At 41.5% G+C, this 21,033-nt stretch overlaps 1 protein-coding gene across 2 annotated transcripts in view; it reads left to right on the top strand.

Annotated features, from left to right (window-relative positions):
• Positions 1-16,857, top strand: part of myo10 (myosin X) — a 151,065-nt gene extending 134,208 nt beyond the window's left edge. The window contains exons 15-35 of one of the 2 annotated variants that reach the window (XR_010931006.1): positions 65-171; positions 264-485; positions 919-958; positions 1,304-2,266; positions 3,079-3,199; positions 3,585-3,828; positions 4,543-4,638; positions 5,530-5,623; positions 6,572-6,627; positions 7,230-7,372; positions 7,958-8,149; positions 8,365-8,522; positions 8,804-8,927; positions 9,801-10,098; positions 10,234-10,441; positions 11,063-11,199; positions 11,410-11,530; positions 12,429-12,905; positions 13,036-13,227; positions 13,596-15,249; positions 15,294-16,857. Coding sequence is in view for 1 of the 2 variants with exons in the window: in XM_067606797.1 (XP_067462898.1) it covers positions 65-171; positions 264-485; positions 919-958; positions 1,304-2,266; positions 3,079-3,199; positions 3,585-3,828; positions 4,543-4,638; positions 5,530-5,623; positions 6,572-6,627; positions 7,230-7,372; positions 7,958-8,149; positions 8,365-8,522; positions 8,804-8,927; positions 9,801-10,098; positions 10,234-10,441; positions 11,063-11,199; positions 11,410-11,530; positions 12,429-12,905; positions 13,036-13,227; positions 13,596-13,706 (4,104 nt within the window). In the remaining variant the exon portion in view is untranslated. Of the gene's footprint in view, positions 1-64; positions 172-263; positions 486-918; positions 959-1,303; positions 2,267-3,078; positions 3,200-3,584; positions 3,829-4,542; positions 4,639-5,529; positions 5,624-6,571; positions 6,628-7,229; positions 7,373-7,957; positions 8,150-8,364; positions 8,523-8,803; positions 8,928-9,800; positions 10,099-10,233; positions 10,442-11,062; positions 11,200-11,409; positions 11,531-12,428; positions 12,906-13,035; positions 13,228-13,595 lie in introns of both variants that reach the window. The other variant, XM_067606797.1, reaches the window with a different exon arrangement.
• Positions 16,858-21,033: the final 4,176 nt, after the last annotated feature.

Raw genomic sequence — 21,033 nt, 5'->3', positions numbered from 1 at the left:
TCTCTCTCTCCTTACATCCTTCCTCCCCTCCTCTCCTCGTTTCCTCCCTCCTCCTCCTCCTCAGGTCTTTCTCCGGGAGTCTCTGGAGCATCGTCTGGAGAAGCAGAGGGAGGTGGAGGTCCTGAGAGCGGCCATGATCATCCAAGCCCACGTCATGGGCTACATAGCCAGGTACGACCCGATATGCCACGTTCACAGCAGTATTTAAACGTCACCATCTGGGTTCACTGACAGTATTTTTGTCGACGCTGTCCTGCGTGCAGGAAGCAGTACAGGAAGCTGCTGCAGTGCATTGTGGTCATTCAGAAGAACTACCGGGCTTTCTACTGGAGGAGGAAGTTCCTTCTGCTCCGCTGGGCAGCGCTCACCTTCCAGAAACGTGTGCGAGGCCAGCTGGCCCGCCGGGAGTACAGCCAGCTGCTGGTGGAGAGGAGGAGGAGGGAGGAAGAGGAGCGCCACAGGAGGATGGAGGAGGAGAAGGAGAGGTGGGCTAGTCGGGTTAAAGGAGTAGTTAGTGGAATTGTTATGTAAATCCAGGCAATAACATTTTAACATTTTTACTGTTCTACATATTCCCAGTGTGTGGGTGGGCAACTGCTCCAAAAACTCCAGATTTACTGTGAGGCAATTGGTTCGTGATCATGTGATTAATTGTAATTCTGTTTGGAAATATACAACTTTACTTTATTATCTGATCTTAAAGCCCAGTCTTTAAAAGAAGGTCCCTGTGTCAAACTCTAGTTTCAAGATCTTCATTCTTTTAGCTAATTACCACACATCAAACCTGGGGCTATGCAACATTCCTGTTAAAGAGCACAAGAAGTGCACAACACACAGAGACGGGCCTAGAACAAGAAATGTTTTACCCTCCGTTTAGCACCTGTTTCTGTCAGCTGATGTCTGTCTGTGTCTGTGCAGGGAGAGACAGAGGCTGGAGGCTGAGAGACTCACCAGAGAGGTACGATGAAAATGATTATTAAGGAACATTTTTTTTTAAACTGTATTTGTCTGTTATTTAGATCTAAAAGTTAAGCTAAGAAGTAAAGAAAAAAAAGCTCAATGCAACAGGATTATTTTAAATCAACTTGTTTCAAGAATTTTGTAGACATTTGTGTTAGTATCTTAAAAGCATTGCTGCACACAGTTGGAATAAGTTGAAATGATTGCGCCCATTTTGAGAAAATAAGGTCTGCCAATAAACTGATTGTATCCCAAATGGATTCTGGTGCCTTGAGAACATTCAGTTTAAGTTCAGAATCCATCAGATTTATATTTTGATTTATGTGTTTTTTTCTGTCCTCAGGCTGAGGAGGCCAGCAGACTTGAGGAGGTGCATTGCGCTGAAGAGCTAGCCTCCCTGGTTCTGGCTCAGTCTCAGCTGTCAGCAGCAGCCGCAACACTGCCGGAGCCTCCGGAGGAGCTGGAGTCATCAGAGGTCTTCGAGGAGGCATCTGAAGCGGAGGCAATCCGTCCTCACGAGGCGTCTCAGGTGGAGGAGATCCTGCGGCTGGAGCGGGAGATTCAATCTCTGCAAAGGCAGAAGGAGCGTCAGGAGCTCTCCTTGACCGAGGCCTCCTTGAACCGCCTGCAGCTCCTCCGCGACCAGGAGCTCAGGCGGCTGGAAGACGAAGCCTGCAAGGCGGCGCAGCAGTTCCTCGACTCGCTGAACTTCGACGAGATCGACGAGTGCGTGAGGAACATCGAGAGCTCCTTGGGTGTCAGAGAAGGAGAAGAAAAGGAGAAGGAGGGCGGACGCAGGAGAGGCAACGACGAAGAGGAGGTTGATGAAGGGTTTGGCGCTGACGATGAGGCCTTCAAAGACTCACCAAACCCGAGTGAGCACGGCCACTCAGACGGCCAGCGGACGAGCGGGATCCGGACGAGCGACGACTCATCCGAAGAAGACCCGTACGCCAACGACGGTGTGATCCCACCGCTGCCGCCGACCACCCTGCTTCACCAGCCGCTGCCTTTACCACCAGTGCCTCCAGCCTGCCACAGCGCCTCGTCCAGTGGGGACTCGGCCTACTGCCACCCCCAGGCTTCGTCCGAGGCTCAGTCCGACGACCTGGTGGAGCTCATACCGCCAGATGAGGATTCGGACTACGACCAGGACGACTACGATGAGGGCGCCATCGTGTCCAGCGGAAGCGTGGCCTTCTCCAACCCTCGCAGCGGACAGTGGTCTCCAGACTACCGCGGATCTGTGGGCACCTACAACAGCTCAGGGGCGTACCGCTTCAGCTCGGAGGGCGCTCAGTCATCGGTGGGTTGAGTCACAGTCGAGACAGTCAGTTACCGCCAGGTTGCTGTTCTAAATGAGGCGACAGTGAGACTTAATACTTAATTAGTTTGACGAAACAATTTTATTTCAAGGTCCTCTAACGTTTCCAGGGCTTTCAACTACATCTCACTGTCTTTATCAGTGGATTTTGCTCAGAACTAAGCTTATGAATGCTGTGACATCCAGCAGCATAGCTTCTACTGCTGACTGTATGTAGGGCAGTCCATTTAGAAACCAATTAAGATCTGAAATCATTTAGTCAGTGAGCCTACCTAAAAATTTTGTCCCCCTGCAGCTCTGACTTCAATCATACTTGAGGTTTTCTCTTTTTTGTGTGTGTGTGAACTGCATCTTACTCTTGCTGGGGAACACATGCTTTTTCTGTATAGTTACATCATCAAAAATGCAGTTTTAACGGAAAACTTACTTCAAACTCTACGTGATGCACTGTTCCTCGAAACTGTCTGAAAGATCAAACAGTCTTGGATGGTCAGCAACAAGAATTTGTAGATTTTCGCCCATTTTTGTTGTTGATGGTTCAGATGGGAAGGCTCGTCCCTGCGCTTTATCTGCTCAGAGTTGAAACCTATTTCAACTAGGACCAAGACTGCAAAGGTAGTTTACATAAGATGCCATCCTTACAGTATATTACCAGTTTTTCTCTTACAAAGAGCTTTACAGAGCAAAAATAATGCTTGAAGTACTGCAGCACTACTAATGGCTACATCCAGTTCTTCTAATCTCAAACATCTTGGAGTTTAGTTCCTCTAATGTCCTTTGTTTTTTTATTCCAGTTTGAGGACAGCGAGGACGACTTTGACAGGTTCGACACCGATGATGAGCTGTCGTATCGGAGAGACTCGGTCTACAGCTGCGTCACGCTTCCGTACTTCCACAGCTTCCTTTACATCAAAGGTAATTCCTTCATTATATTTGTTAAACAAACTAAACTGGTTTCCTCAAAGACCCTACCTGCTGAAGAATCTAAAACGAGGACACCTTAACAACACATCAAACCAAAATGTCGATCAATGTGCATTGAACAAATTAATGAATACTTGTCCCTCAGTAGGACAGTATCGTTCTTTTGTAATAAGATTTGTAGTAATAGTTGGATTTCTCTCCCTCTGTTTTCAATCCTCACATCAAATTCTGCCCTCCAGGTGATCGCATGCATCAAACTGACTATTTGATATCTAACATCTCTCTGTGCCGCCCTTCAGTCACGGCCCTCCTCCTCAGAGATTTGGCAGTAGACTGTGAACAAGAGTAAAAAAAATCTCATATTTTTCCTCTCCAGGCGGCCTGATGAACACGTGGAAGCGGCGCTGGTGCGTGCTAAAGGATGAGACCTTCCTGTGGTTTCGGGCCAAGCAGGAGGCCCTGAAGCAGGGCTGGCTGCACAAGAAGGGAGGGGGCTCGTCTACGCTGTCTCGCCGAAACTGGAAGCGCCGCTGGTTCGTGCTGCGGCAGAGCAAGCTCATGTACTTCGAGAACGACAACGAAGACAAGATAAAAGGGGTGCTGGACATGCACAGTGCTAAGTAAGGAAGGAAATCAACAATGGGTGCGATGTAGAGTTAGAATACAAAACCTCTAGTTGCCTTCCTAACACTATGCAGGGGGTAAATATTATTTTCCTACAAAGGTCAGATCACCTTCAAAAACATAGCTTAGAGTTACTTTTGTGCATTGCTGAAGAAATTTATACTACTGATAGAATTCCCTTTATACACTTTATATGAAAAGAAAAACAGAAGTAAGCAATTAAAAAACAGGATTGGATTGTCATGAGATGTTGGAAAAACCTATAAGCATGCAGTTATGTAGGCTGAGAGCCAGAATTAAAGAAATGAATGGATCGAGCCAATAAACATTACAATAAACATTATCTCAATAAGTACTGATGTGATAATTATAGACGTTTTATGGATCTTGATGTCAGTGCAAAGCGTCTCATGATGCAGTTCTTCAAATGGCCACTAGATGCTGACTCCATGGTAAATGCACAACTACATGTCAGCTAGAAATACAAAGTAAAAACAGTTTTTTAAGAACAGTTATAGTCTTATTCAATAAATTCACATCCTTTGATTGTGTCCCAGTGGTGACTTTGAGAATTATTTTTCCTTTAATTAAATTTAGTGGGCCAACCTTTCCCCATCTCCTCTACTATAGTAAAATTAGGAGGGGATTTACCTCAATATATTCAGATTCAATCATTTTGTAAGGCATTTTTGTTTTTTTGTGATCTACAGAGAAATCATTGATAACACTGGTAAGGAGAATGGCATCGACATTGTGATGACAGAGAGAACCTACCATCTGATCGCAGAGTCTGCCGAGGATGCCAGGTGAGTCTGCAGAGTGTGTGTTTATGTATGAACATGTCTCAAGTAAGGTAGCGATAAGCTCCGTATACTGGCAAATAACATGTGGGGTCAAGTATTTCTATTAACCTTATTTGTAGAACACCTTTCATGCAAGGATGCAGTCATAACTGCTTCATAAATGATGCACTTTCAGACTTTTTTTGTATTGGCTGATATTGTTCATGCTGTCAGTAGAAACACAACACAATCACTTTATTACTGAAAACACATTTACATTCTTTATATATTATAATTATTATTAACTTAAAGGTTATATCATTATTACACTGCTGCTCTTTCTTTCTCTCGAACTCCTTCTTGTCTTGTTTTTTCCACATTTTTGGTTTAAACACACACAGTCACAGACAGAATATAGAGGAGGAGGTATCGCCACTAAGGGGTCGGTGTGCTGGTTGCCCCGGGCAACGCATTGATTTCCTCTCAGAGGGGACAGTCCACTTCCTCCACATAGTATCTGCCTTGACAGGAAGATGAACTGTGTGTGTGTGTGTGTGTGTGTGTGTGTGAGTGTGTGTGTGTGTGTGTGTGTGTGTGTGTGTTGGCAGCAGGTTTACAGGGTCAGCTTCTCTCTGTGTGAGCCAACAGAAGAGCCAGATCAGTCTGAACACAGAATTACCCTCATTTCTACCTTTATATGTACACACACACACATATGTTTAATGTCCCTGTTGTTTACTGCAACAATTAGTCAATTAATTGATTAGCTGTCAACTATTAAATTAATCACCAACTATTTTGATAATCGATGAATCGTTTGGAGTCATTTTTTAAAATGATCAGCTGATCGGCTGCTGCTGCTGTCATTACCTTAATGTCTCGATGCTGATGCTGATGTTGTCTCCATGGTTACAGTCAGTGGTTCAGCGTGCTGAGTCAGGTGCACAGCTCCACAGAGCAGGAGATCAGAGAGATGCACGACGAGCAGGCCAACCCCCAGAACGCTGTGGTGAGTAACGCCAGAAACGCAAAGCATTGTTGGAAAAGGAGTTGTAGTATTGTATGCAGAGCATTTTGTGGAATGAAAAAAAAAAAAACAATTTAACATTTAAAACAACACTGAGAAAATTATAATTATTGCGGTCAACGTATATCGCAAAATAAAATAAAATGACGATTATTCACACACATTTATGTACAGACTGAACAGATGTTAGCTGTAAATAACACGTTAGACTGACTGATCGCAGAATTAACCAGAACCTGCAGTTGTTTCTATTGTTTCCTTTAGTCTATGAGCAATTATGAGACTATATACGCTCGTTCTGATATGGACGAATCCATAGTCAGAGCAGCAACATGTTTCCTACACTTCACTGCTCACTACACTCTCCACCTCAAGTTAATAACAAAATCTCCTATAGTCAAGTTGAGGTCAGGCTCACACCTACTCTGGTGTTTGGTATTTTGACACACAGACCCAATACTCTGCCAGACCCCACCCGACTTGGTTCCAGAGACCCAAGTGGACCCGTGAAGACCTCTAATTCAACCCTCAAGTTAAAATAGTACTCCGCAGATTCAGTTTTATACTCCTGTAATATTGATAGACTGCTGATGGACATTTTTAAAAAAAAAAAAAAAAGAAGGTTTGAAATCGATGCAGCAGAAGCGGAGATATCAAAGATGAGGCATTTTCAACACACTAGATGTTTTAAAAATGCCTCATCCTTTTTTTTTCCAGTGTTATACCTGTTAGTGAACATGTTGCTGTTTCTCTGTGAATGTGTGTGTGTGTGTGTGTGTGTGTGTGTGTGTGTGTGTGTGTGTGTGTGTGTGTGAGTGAGAGAGAGAGAAAGAGAGAGATAATTGGTTTCCACGGGGCAGGGGAAGGTCAAACTCATTATCCACACCTTGAACACTGTTACTGAACCTCTCTCTCTCTCTTTCTTTTCAGGGAACGCTGGATGTGGGGATGATCGATTCGGTTTGTGCGTCAGATAATCCAGAGAGGTGAGAACCTGCATCAAACATCACGTCACGTCTCCAGAGTGTTAAAATGATTTTCACACACACGGTTTAACATTCTTTAACAGAACGAAAGAATCAAAACATTCCCGCTAAATAAAAGCCGACACTCTTCATCGAGGCCTGTTTGGTTTCAGCACCTCAGCTAGTGGATTTATCACATTAGGTTTCATATCCATCATATTTGCAACATGGTGTTACTGTTTTTGCTGCTGCAGTGACTCAATTTTCATGTGTAATTTCCATAATGTTTCAAAAATGGTGCACAAAGTTACAGTTCAGCTCAAAATTAAATGGCCTTTCTAAAATCGTTCAAAATTTTAAGCTATTTTTAACTTTTTGTAACTCAACTCCCACGTTACATCCTTATTTTATTTTCAGTTCAGCCACTAGAGGGTGCTGCTCTTATATTCATATTCAATTCAACTCATTTAAAAATCAAAGTTTCTTGATGTTGTTTTTCCCTCTAGTATCAACCAGATGATGAGAGAGTTTGTGACTTGTCAGGAATTATGGAAGCGTCAGCTGTGCCGACTCTCGTCTCTCTTCTTATTTTTACCATTAACTGCATTTCTGAACCATCACAGGCCGAACTCCTTTGTCATGATCACTGCGAACCGCGTGCTGCACTGCAACGCTGACACGCCTGAGGAGATGCACCACTGGATCACTCTGCTGCAGCGCTCCAAGGGAGACACCCGCGTCGACGGACAGGAGTTCATCATCCGAGGTGCCAACGCAGTCACTAAGTCATTCTTCATCCTTTCTTATTGTGACCGTCTTTCATTAATCATAATCTTAGTTCTGTGCTTTTCTTACTTTCTCTTTATTTTAAATTCAAAGTTAAAACATACAGAAAAAGAAAATTCATGGCTGAATTTTGTCATATGAGATACTGTACGTTTATAGGTGAGCAGGTTATTCCTACAACACTGGATAAGAACACATCAATTTACTGTATTATAAGTATTTTGGTGTGTTGCAGATGAAGCAAAGAGTTGTGATTTGCAGTTGTTTGCACTTTGCAGCTTTATAAATCTGCAGGTTTACATATGTGGCAGCCTAAACCAAACTCCATACATTTTTTTGTACACTTTTATGAGTTTAAAGAAACATTAAAAAACCTGAAAAAGCAATTCTGAGCTGACAGAAAATCTCAGAAAAACAATTTAAGTGGAGGACAAAAATGTCCAATTTATTTAATTTAATATGCAGGTTTTATCACAATAACCTGCAACGTTGTCATTTTTTTGCAATTTCAAGGATTTGTAATAAAAAAAAAAAAAACATTATCTAATCCCTTTATTTCTAACAGGCTGGCTGCACAAAGAGATGAAGAACAGCAGCAAAGCTTCACTGAAGCTGAAGAAGCGTTGGTTCCTGCTTACCCACAATTCCCTGGACTACTATAAGAGCTCAGAGCGCAACGCCCTGAAGCTGGGAACGCTGGTGCTCAACAGCCTTTGCTCAGTGGTTCAGCCCGACGAAAAGGTCTTTAAAGAGACCGGTAAGAAATGGATTCATATTCTGGTTTCTTACATCTGTAATTTGCATATTTCACACTGAATCAGAGTTCTGAAAGCCTAAAATCTGTATTTAAACAGGACACATGTGGCCTAATATGACACTTCCATGCTTCCTTTTTGCCCTGAAATCCATTCGCTCAGTCAGAAACAATTGTACCTTTGCCATTTTAATTTTTTCGTCTCTTCTTCCTGACAGGCTACTGGAACGTGATCGTGTACGGCCGTAAACACTCGTACCGCCTCTACTGTAAGCTGCTGAACGAGGCAACGCGTTGGGCCAACTCCATCCAGAACGTCATCGACACCAAAGCGCCCATTGACACGCCGACCCAGCAGCTCATCCAGGACATCAAGGTAGGACGCCGGTCAGGTCATTTGACTGACAGAAGGCAAATACAAATAAACAGATACAGTCACATTCATGGTTCATTTAGAGTCTGTACTTCACCTGACATGCTTGTCTTAAGTCTCATCGACGCGTGTCTTAAATGACCACAACAGCGAAGAAATGCACTCCAGATAGAGCTCAAAGACATCGGATATTGTCGTTCCAAACTACCTTCTCCCCAGTTAAAACCCTTCAGATAGTCAGCAGGGCTTTGCGCTGACGTCAGGCTCCTCTCTGCTCTCTGCAGGAGAACTGTCTGAACTCGGAGGTGGTGGAGCAGATCTACAAGAGGAACCCCATCCTGCGCTACAGCCACCACCCGCTGCACTCACCACTGCTGCCGCTGCCCTACGGAGACATCCACCTCACCGGTGAGTCGCACAGTCAGACATCCAGTCTGTCATATTATTATAATACTGATTCCAGTCTCAAGCTGCTGTATTAATTTCTGGAAACCTTTCTTTCTTAACTTATTATTGTATTTCAAACAAGCCATCATATATTTTTACATGGTAATTAGGGTAAAATTTAGGTTCAAAGTCACCTCATTGCATAAATACAGCCATCATTTAAAAATGTAGGTTTTTGAATTGCTTCGACAATTTTTTTCCCCCTCTCTGTTTTTGAATCCAGACATTATAAGAGGCAGCGTTAGATTTTACCCCCCTGCCTCTAAACGGCTGTCGCTAACAGGACTTCAGTCATAAGTACTTAAACTACGTCCTTTCTAAAAGGGAGTTCACACAGGTCATGAGCATAATATGTGACTATGATTTCCAAACGCACATCTTCCCCAGCTTTGATATGAATTAATCCGGTTCAACTTTTCCATTATGTGTGCTGTCTAGTACTACAATATCACACTTATTACACTTGAGATTTGAGACTGAAAGGTGTTGAGTATTGAGTGATTAAAAGAGGTGGTTACACGCTGGGAATACATAACGAGGAACATAAAAGAACAGATGGAGGATAGAAACATTATTACATAGAAAAGAGGGAACATAATGACTTGATTTTAATGTAGAATTAACCAGAAGACATTTAACAATTAAGAATAGTTTTTAAAACGTCTCACAAGGTTCATGTTGTTTGCCACCAGCAAAGCAAAATTAAATTGATATATTTTTAAAGGGAGTTTGGAATTACTTTCTCCCTGCATTAAAAAGACATTAAAAAAACAATACTGCAGACTAGACAAGGTAGCATCACATCACTAACATCTTCCCCTCGGTTCTGCTCAGCTCCGAGGAACAGAAGTTACACCACGCTGCAGGAGGAAGCCCTCAAGGTGTTCAGCTCTCTGCAGCACCTGGAGGGCGTGGCCGACCCGGTGCCCATCATCCAGGGCATCCTGCAGACCGGCCAGGAGCTCAAACCGCTGCGGGACGAGCTCTACTGCCAGCTGATCAAGCAGACGACGCGGCCGCTGCAGCCCGGCAGCCCCGGGAACCTCTGCAGCTGGAAGATCGTGGCCTGCATGTCCTGCACCTTCGTACCGACCAGGAGCATCCTCAGATACCTCAAGTTCCACCTGAAGAGGTGAGGTCAATGTCTCGGCATGTTTACAGTTACAGAAGATTGAGTTTTGTTGGATATGACTGAAACTTCATCGTCCACATCGGCCTCATAATCAGCATCTTCTCTCACACTGACAATCAAAATCTCTCCCTACAGGACTCGAGAGCTCTTCCCCGGCACGGAGATGGAGCGCTACGCCGCCTTCGCCCTCGACTCTCTGAGGAAGACTCGAGCCAGGGAGAACGTCCCGTCGCAGGAGGAGATCCGGTCCATCGTGGCTCGCCAGGACATGAGCACCACCGTGCACTGTCACGGAGGAGGCTCCTGCAAGATCACCATCAACTCACACACCACTGCTGGAGAGGTGGGTGGCTGCAGGGGATGCTGGGATCGATCTATTCTTCATACGTCATTGTTTTTTTATTTAGAAGTGTCAGCTGAGTGTAGGACAGTATGGTTTTTATATCAATACGCTGAGTTTCTGAAGGTGATGTTTAGCCACGGTAGTTCACAACACTCTTAATGACCCTCATTACTTTTAAGAAGTGATCAGAAGCATCAAAAGTACTGAAAAGTGGCATCTATGGTCAGATCTGGTTGAATTTGGATCATTTAACAAAGGTTTTGCAGAGAAATAGTCATATATTCCTCAAAGTAAGGTACTGAAAAAATGCTGTTTTTGTATCTGCACCAAAACTCATTTTTTAAATTCATGTTCTGAAGTATGAAAGATGTAACTACGACCCTCTTAAAAGTATCATTCTTCAATTTTTCCTTGCCCGTATTACATCTTCTTTTAGTGATAGATTTGACATTTTAGTGCAGGTATCTTTGTGTTTAAGACATTTTTCAAAAAAGATGATTTAAAGTGTTGTTTGATCTGATTTGCATATTTTATTAGGCAGTGCCTCTAAAAGTGTTTGTATCTTATTCTGTGTGTGTGTGTGTGTGTGTGTGTGTGTGTGTGTGTGTGTGTGTGTCTCAGGTGGTGGAAAAACTGATCCGTGGTCTGGCCATGGAGGACAGCAGGAACATGTTTGCTCTGTTTGAGCACAACAACACCACAGAGAAAGCCATCGAGAGCCGCACAGTGGTGGCCGACGTGCTCGCCAAGTTTGAAAAGTACGTTCCACTGTGTGTGTGTGTGTGTGTGTGTGTCGGAAGCATTTATTCTTGTTCTTATTTATTCTGTGTGATACATGTTGTTGTCTTTTGAACATGAATGTCAGTCGTCAAGTTGTTATTTATATGATGTATTATTGCGTGTGATGGACCGTTTTAATGGTATTACACAACACTAACATTTGTTCATTCATATTCTCCGTCTTTCAGGCTTTCAGCGAGCCCAGACGAACAAAACACCGGCTGGAAGTTTTATTTCAAGCTCTACTGCTTCTTGGACACAGACAATGTTCCCAAAGACAGCGTGGAGTTTGCCTTCATGTTTGAACAGGTACAACAGTTGCAGAGCCATCAGACTGAGAGTCAGCTGACTCATCCAAACACGAATCAGCACATTTCTACATCTTGTAGCCTCTGTCTTTCAGAGACCCGTGTCAAAAAATCACTACTTTGCTACCAGGTATCATTGTTTCTAGTTGTTTATTAACAAGTGACATTTTGGTGATATTCTACATTTTTTCTTCTTTCTGTCACCAAATGTCATAAAAAGAACAAAACCAACACTCAATTAATCTTCTAAAAAAGTAGTGTGTATGTGCATATAAAGCCTGATCTATCTTATTCCTCTGTGCCGCGTCGTTTTCAGAAAACTATTAAAAGCACATTAATGAGTCGCTCAGCTCCACTGGGTGACATGTTCCTTCATTACCATGAACACACTCACTGTAGTTTATTCTGACTCAGTCCCACACACACCGTCCTGCTGCCAGAAATACTCACTAGAGCACCAAATGTGGATTCATCCGCCGCTGAAAATAGTACTGAACATATGTACTATTTCTTCTTTTTTCGTTTGCTAAAAACAACAGTGGCCAGAAGATTTTAGGAAATTACTGAGACTTCTTCTGGAAATTTAATAGTGTTTTTTCAAAGATTTACGTCTTCAGTAGGAACTAATGGGCTTCAGCTCTGTCAGATAATTCCAGTTCTTTAAATGATAATGTTGTTAATTTTCGACTGTATTAATTTTAGGTAAAGTTCTTGTATATCTGCTTGGTATTGAGACAAAAGAAGTTAAGCTTATTGTAAAAGTATCGTTCTGAAACTCAGGTATCAAAATCTCAGTCAATGAAACATTTTCCTCTTTGACTACATCATCAGCAGTTTTTAAAGATTAGATTAGCAAACATTGCTTACTGACTTACATTCTCTTTGTCGGCCCTCTACAGGCTCATGAAGCAGTTATTCGTGGTCAGTATCCTGCTCCTGAAGAGACTCTTCAGTTCCTGGCTGCTCTGAGACTTCAGTACCTGCTGGGTGACCACAGCTCCCAGGTCACCATCCCTGAAATGTCCCAGGTGTTCCCCATGGCGCGATTGCGGGCCCGGGTGCAGAACTCCGCCAAGACGTTCGCTCCAGGTAACGGCTCGGTGGCCGACCGCTCGGGGACGGCTGAGAGGAAACGCTCGAGCTTCCTGGAGGGAACGCTGAGGCGGAGCTTCCGGAGCGGATCGCTGAGTCGGCAGAAGCTGGAAGAGGAGAACAGCCTGGAGGCCTGGATGAGGGAGGAGGTCACGGCCGTGAGAACCAGCGTTATAGACAAGTGGAAGAAACTGCAGGGGATGAACCAGGAACAGGCCATGGTCAAATACATGGCGCTGGCGAAGGAGTGGCCGGGATACGGATCCACGCTGTTCAACGTCGAGGTGAGAACATTACAGAAGAAGTATTGCAGATTATTTCATTTTCAGCTTCAATTCAAAGTCAGAACGTATTTACTTTCACAGTTAATGAGCCTTCATCATGCAGGATGTTCCTTCCATCTTGTCGTTTCAGTGCCGGGACGGAGCGTTCCCCTCTGAGCTGTGGTTGGGCGTGAGCCGGGAGGCCATATCGGTGTACAAGCGAGGCGAGCCGTGGCCTCTGGAGGTTTTCCCGTATGAACAGATTCTCTCCTTCGGAGCTCCGCTGCCCAACGCTTACAAGATCGCCGTGGAGGGCCGAGAGCTGGTCTTCGAAACCCAAATGGTTCGTACCTCATGAGAAAGTTCCAAAATAAGATTCCTAGACCAAGATAGACTAAGAGATAGCTGGTTTCCTCATGTTGAAATAAGTGATATTAAGATCCCTGTCATATAAAGGTAGATGGTGCTTCAGAGTTGACATAATAGTGTTTTTCTCCGCAAGACTGTCTGACATTGATGCAGCTCATGTGAACTAACAGTGAATCTTCTTCGCTCTTGTGAGCAAAAACAATAATGCGACGATTGTGTTAAAATAGACAGATTGATAGAAATTTTACTGTAATTCGAGCTGGTATGACTGAGTCCTGGCATGGAAAGCGTGTTAATTAAAATACACATCATTAACTACAGACACTCTGCTCTCCTCTGCAGGTCATGGACATCGCCAAGCTGATGAAGGCCTACATCAGCATGATCGTCAAGAAGCGCTACAGCAACTGTCAGTCGGTCAGCAGCCACGGCAGCCAGTGCAGCGCCTGGTGAACGCACCCTTTCAAACCTTTGACTTTTTTTGGCCACCTGTCGGAGCGCAGCGGAGGGTCGAGCGTGGCCGCAGCCCGGCCGTGCATGGACGCCCGTCTTCTGCGCTCCGGAGAGAGAGAGAGCAGCTTGTACTTTCTTTTTTTTTTTTTACATGTCAGATTGACTCTGAATGCTGGAGACAAACCACGATGCTCTTAATGTTTAAACTAGCTCAAATCATGTTTTGACAAGTTTTTGTTCCAAAACATTACAGATCCACACCTGATAGATCAGGACTTCAAAAAGAAACAACTATCATCATTTCAAGCTGGAAGCTTCAGCTGCTTTCGGTTCAAACTTGAGAGTCAACAAGGATCTGTCCTGCTTGAGTGTCCTTGAGCAACTGTGATTTGTTCAGCAGACCTCTGAACTCCCTTAACAAAAGGAAGAATTTCTCTGCGGCTCCACTGTCTGTGTGCTTTTTGTGCTCGTCTGCAGCACCGAATCCTTTGCAGCTGTGTGCATGCTGTCCACAGTGGATAAATCATCTATCAAGTGGACCAAATCAGGAAAAGTCTTCAGAAAATTTCAAACAAAATTCAAAATATGGTGGCGTTTGTTGCCGGTATGTTTTGGAAGGAGTAAGAAAGTCGTAGCGATGAGCCGTTGACAACAAGCTGCTGGGATCACAGTGTTTTAAATTCCTGCAGGTATGCTCTGAGTTCTGGTGCCACAATGATGTAATCGTGCAGGTTTGCATTGTCTCAGGTCAAAGACTGAGGGATGGTAGGACATCTGATAGCAATCAATCAGCAGAGGAGTGTGAACAAGTCAACATGCTGAGCTTAAACCAGAATCAAATATGTGATATATATGTGATGACGGCATGTGGAAACTCATAAACCTATGAAGCCAGATAGATTTCATAAGTTCTTCCCTTAAATTGGTCATTTGTGGCCTCAGTGTCCATCAACCTTAAATCTAAGGTTATGTCAACTGAATGACATCAGTAACAGTGAAACAAATCTGTTGTTCCTTTAAATATATATATATATATATATATATATATATATATATATATATATATATATATATATATATATAATGAATGTCGAAGATAACACAACGTTGTGTTTAAAAGCAAAATCCAGATGTGTGTTCATGTATCTCAAAGATTTTTTTAAAAAGTTCTGATAAACTTTTAAATGCAAGCGAACCATAACGACAAGAAGAAGACAACCGGAGAGCACAAATGATTCATTTAAGCTAATGAATTACATAATTACCAACTATTCATCATAACTTACGAGGCTCCTGTAAGAGCAAAATATAAAAATGCAACAGATTCAACTTCCCACTGTTTTCTAGACCAAAGAATCCAGCTGACGGTTTCATTAATTCTTTGGAGTGTGGCTGTGTTTTGTTTTGGAATAAAACTGTTCATTTCTTCTTGATGCTAACGTGCTGCGACACTACAAGGTTGCAAGATGGGGCTATTTGTTACTGAGGTTTTTGTTTGTGTGCCTGTGTGTGTGTGTGTGTGTGTGAGTGAGTGTGTGTGTGTGTGTGTGTGTGTGTGTGTGAGTGTGTGTGTGAGTGAGTTTAAAGAGATTTGTGTCTACAGGCTGTTCGAATGTAAAAAAAAAATACAGAAAATTAAAAAAAAAAAAAAAAGGCAGAGAAGATGGAGAAAAAGAAAATAGCTAGTCTGAAAAGCCTTTTCCTCTGCTTTGAAAACTCTGGGACTTGACCTTCTATACAAACCTTCTCCAGGATGATCTGTTCACTGTAAATAATATGCAACTGTACTCGCCTCGAGCATTTCAAGTTTGTGATTGATCGCTTCGATTGATTTTGCTGACGATACGAAGGTCACACAAAGTGCCTGTTCGAACTAAAGCAGGACGAACTCCAATCAGAATACCACTCTCGTTCCTGTGTGAGCAGAATCTGGAAGGTGCTCCCGTGTTTCCCTTTTAACTCACCAATGTACTTGTACACCGCAAAACCGCAAAGTCCCACCGCGCACGTCATTCAAGCTAAACTCAAGTATGAGATGCAGTTTTTTTGTTTTTTTTTAAGAATCTGTCAGTAGTGAGAAGACGACATTACATCACGTATCACTACAACATGCGGTTGAATTTAGCCAAATTTAAAGTCACTCTTGCAAAATCTTTTAATGACGTCATCTGGTTGTGTCGTCTTCTTCTGCAGCAGTTTAACAGATGAATTTGGATTCATGAGCCCAAAAAAACAGTAATTTCTGTCTTGTTATTTTAAATATGAACTGTTTCTCAATTTACTTTCTATAAAATATTACAATATCAATCTAACAATGTAAAAACACATGTTCTGTGATAGAGGAATTTCTTTAACCTGCTTTGCCAATGAGGTTCAACAAGGTTTTAAATTGTTCTGTTTGCCCTTTTTAAGAAAGTCAGTGGCCTGTAGTTGATATAACAGTTCTATGAAAAGCTACTGCAGTCATCTTTGGGCTTTTTGATATGTTTTTTTACTCCAAAAAGGGTAACAGAGAAAAAGATGTTTTTAACAATAACCCTGCATACTATCATTTATATTTGCTTCCCTGAACCTACAAAGCACTTAAAACTGCGTAAAAGCTACAAAATATCAATTTTCATCCAGTCCTCGAGATGCAGCACAGTTATCGTGTGCTAAAAGACTGCAGGGATAAGTGGTAGAATTCGATGCGATCAATCAGGTTTTAGTTTGAATGACTTGCTCGGTCGGACTGTTTGCAGTGTGACATTCCTACAACATTTCAGTGGAGCTCCGCTGGCGGCAGATCCATCCAAAGATGCGCGTGCAGGTTTTTTTTCTTCCACAGTGCCTTGTTGTATATTGTGTACACTTATTTTCTCATGTGTGGTTTCTTTTTTTTTTTTTGGTATAATGTGCAATGTTATATATATTATATAATCATGTGGCTGTACATTTTATACTGTAAGTCTTTTTGCCTTCTATTTTTTTTTTTCCTGAATGATGACCACGTGGCGATTTTTCTCAAGATAAAAATCTTGTTATATTTTTCTTAAGCAACCATCCAACTTACAGTGGACCTTTGATACAATAGTGATATCTTGTTTTTATCTGTATTAGCTGTGTTATGTATTGAAAGGACGATTCTAACAATAAATGGTTACATATTTGATCTGAAGGTGTGTTCTTTTTAGTTTCATTTATTTATTATGTTACGCTAGTTTAACCGATTGAATCGACAGCAGCAGTTTTATGTCTTGAGTACTTTGTAATTTCTTTGACACAGGACAGCAATAGTCAGGTGCTCATATGAACATTGAGGCAGGTTTTCCCTTCCTAATGTGCTCAGCTCTTGCTCTGTGCAGAAATGAACTGAAAATGAAAGTTTATCTGAAGCTAATATGAGGTTTCAGCAGACTAAGTTTGTAAAAATCAAGTGGGTATCTTCCAAAGTTAGTCCTTAGTACAAAGTTCAAAAGGAATATTTCGTACTGAAGACACGTGCTTTGGAAGATAAGTATCAGCTAAAGCCTCATATTAACTTCAAATAAACTTTGAATTAGGTTTTACACTGATTAAAGATTGAGATTTTTTTCACCCATCAGGAGAAATTATTACAGTGCATATGACTGACTGCTGTTTTAGGACAGACTAAGAATTGTGAACTTAATCTTTAAATGAGGAGTTCATAATTTTTCAAGTCTGTCTTAAAACAACAGTCAGGAGCCCAAATGAACATTGAAGTTTTTCTTGCTGTAATCATTCTTCCTGTTCATACTGACCATTAGAAGATCCCTTCATAATGACCTTACAATGTAAATGATGGAGGACAAAATCCACAGTCCTCCTCCTGAGGAAAAATGTATTTAAAAGTTTATCTGAAGCTAATATGAAGCTTCAGCGTCCAAATGAGTCAAATCAAGTAGATATCTTTCAATGTTACAGTCTTTTTAGTGCCAAAGTTCCTCTTTTTGTTACTATACTTCCACCGCAGCTAAACAGGGAAACACAAAGAGGGAATTTGATATTATAAAGACTGTAACTTGATATGACTAACTCAGACTGCTGAAGCCTCATATAAGCTTCACATCAACTTTTAAATGACTGTTTTGGCCTCCATCACTTACATTGTAAGTGCATAATAATAATGGTCAGTATGAACAGGAGGAATGATTACAGCGAGGAAAACTGTTTCTGTGTTCATATGGAGACCTGACTGTTTTAAGACACACTTGAAAAATAGTGAATCTATTCTTTAATATGGTCCAAAAACATACAGATTGCTCCTTTACAACATACTGTACTGTGTGTTTGTGTGGTGAAACAGGGCAGAGCAGCGCATAAGTTTTTGTCACCAGACGCATCACAGAACACTGGTGACGCATCAAAGGACTCTGTAGCGTCACAAAGGAATCAAAGCGGTGTGTCCGACTTTATTCACTCTGCGGACTTTATCATAGGTTTTGCGCGCATTTACAAACGTTCATTTGTCTGCACGGCCGCGCAGAGTTAACTCAACTCTTGTCGTTTAAAACTTGGAAAAGCCGCATGTGCAGGGTGAAGAGAGAGAGACGCACAGACAACGCATCTTTCAGACAGATGGTAAAGACAGACAGTCTCTTGTGATCAGTAAATAACTCAAATCTGCATTTAACCGCCACCACATTCACCAAATCATTTCATTAGCTGCAGGTGCAGTGACACAGGTAGAGTAAGAAGTATCCAGATCATTTACGTGATCTTCAAATACTCCTTACAAGTAAACAGTGGTGGAATTTAGTAACATAGTACATTTACTCAAGTACAATATTGATGTATTTGTACTTTACTGAAGTATTTCCATTTTCTGTTGCTTTATACTTCTACTCCACTACATTTCAGAGGCAAATATTATACTTTTTACTCCACTACATTTATTTAACAACTTTAGTTACAAGTTACTTTGTAAATTCAGATTAATAATACATAATGAACATATACATTATGATGTGTTATTATAGGTTCAGATTACTTTATATATTGTTGGGTAGCTTGTGAATTCCCCCACAGTGATCAGTAAGTCTTATCTTAATAATTATCTCATAATCCAATAATCTAATTTAATCTATTAAAATAATTTTGAAATGGGCCATTCTGCATCTTTCAACATTACAGTCTTTTTAGTGCCAAAGTTCCTCTTTTTGTTACTATACTTCCACCGCAGCTCAACAGGGAAACACTGACCGAGGAAACACAAAGAGGGAATTTGATGCTAAAAAGACATTTGAAGGATCTTCTAATGGTCAGTATGAACAGGAGGAATGATTACAGCGAAGAAAACTTCTTTCACTGTTCATATGGACACATGACTGATGTTTTAAGACACACTTGAAAAATAGTATTATCAAAGATAATCATTAATTATTAAAATCAATAAAATTATTAATAAGAATTAATAATAACGGGGCACCACCCTGGACTCAGGGGAAAAGATAGCCAATTCAGTCTCAAAGTGTACTAATCTTTGATTAATAATTAATTTAATAACTATAAACAAAATCACCATATCAATAGCTAGTTCAGGTTGAAGGATTTGGAGCAGGGGTTGGCAAAACTCATTCTTCTGCAACATTAAAACAGACAACAGGTATATCCAAAAGCATTTATTTAACAAAAGGGTAAAAGCAACACACAATACTAATCTAGCTAAGTGTACCTATATACAAGTGTGTGTGTGTGAGCAGCGCATAAAGTGTTAACGGTCTCCTGTGTATTTTAAATGAAGGTCAGTTTTTGTCATCACAGAACACTGGTGACGCATCAAATGACTCTGTAGAATCCTTCATTTGCCTAATATAATAGATATAGTGTTATATTGTCATACAAACGTCTCAGTTTGTCTGATGATGTCATAACTCACAATATTTCAACATGGGGATGAGTTCAAATAAATTGTGACATCATCAGTGACATCATGAAACCTCATCGAACAGAGTTTATAAATAGGACCCATTTCACCCAGCGTGTCATTCATATTCTGACAATGCCACGCAGACGCAGACGATCTTCTCGCCCCGTTCGTAGGCGCAGGAGGTACCGTAGGTCCACTGTTGCCCGCAGACGGAGGAGAGTTGTCCGACGCAGACGCTAGGCAACCCGCTACAGTAAACATGTAGTTTTGAGCATCAAAACAACAGTGCACTGTTATTTTTAATTTTAAGCCACATATCAGTTTAATAAGTTAAGCCACATTTTGTTTTTTAAATTAACATAGTCGTAATATTAGCTAGACTGTACGTAACGTAAACGCTAGGCAACTTTTCTTAGTAAACATGTACATTTATGTTTTATCACTGACACAATCTGTTACAATTACAGCATCATAGAATCCTCTGATGTAAGTAGTGATTTAAGCAGGCCTTGTGACATCACTGTGACATCACTGTGACATCACGGAACATTGCCTTTGCAAGGCTATAAATAGAATCCCGTTACTTTAAAAGCTTTACTAATCTTTTCTTCTTCCTGTCATTATATGTGATCTCACCATAGCACCATGCTATGATGTCACAATGTATGTGACATCATTATCGAGCTCCACTGCAGCAGTGTTTAATGAGGGAGGAGCAAGCACTGCTTTCACACTGCTTCTCACTTTCCCCAACCAGGTTTATCCTGCTGGTCTGTGGATTGAACCGGTAACAAGCTTGTTTCTCTAATCTTTAGGCCACCACTGCCCCTGTGTGTGTGTGTGTGTACACTGAAATTTGTGAACGTGTAAAGGAATCTGCAAATGTGTATTCAGATTTGCAACTGTATGGTGAATATGTAGACAAATCTGTAAAGACTGACTATCTACTCATTCACAAGTTTCCATCCAGTTGCAAATCTGAACACATATTTGCAGATTCCTGTACATGTTCACTAATGTCAGTATGCACATGGATTGAGACACAGTTTCACAACTCTCCACACTCATTTATTGTCGGTGAGTTATGACATTCGGCAGAGCATTTGTAGAGTTTAATAGCCCAAAAAAACTGCCGTTTCCCTGTTGCAAACAGAAAAACACAAACTTGCCTTTTCGAATCATCAAACTGCTGTTTTTCAGTGATGTCTGGTTCAACTCCAACATAATGAATTATTCTAGAATAACTTATGTTGGAGTTGAACCCAACTTTCTGTTTTAAATGTCAAGATGTCTCTTCTTGATACTAGCAACCCTGCCAGTGACTCAAAAGAAAACTATACAGAGGAACACTGCACAAATTTACACTGCATCAGTGACTAGTGACATAAAACAGTTCTCTGATGTCACATTTCCTGTGAGACAAATACTGTTGTGAATTGGAAGGTTCCTGGCAGTGTT

Source organism: Thunnus thynnus, chromosome 12, assembly GCF_963924715.1.
Source record: "Thunnus thynnus chromosome 12, fThuThy2.1, whole genome shotgun sequence".
Taxonomy (NCBI): Eukaryota; Metazoa; Chordata; class Actinopteri; order Scombriformes; family Scombridae; genus Thunnus; species Thunnus thynnus.
The sequence above is the reverse complement of the archived record's forward strand: the minus strand, read 5'-3'. Positions and strand labels throughout refer to the sequence as shown.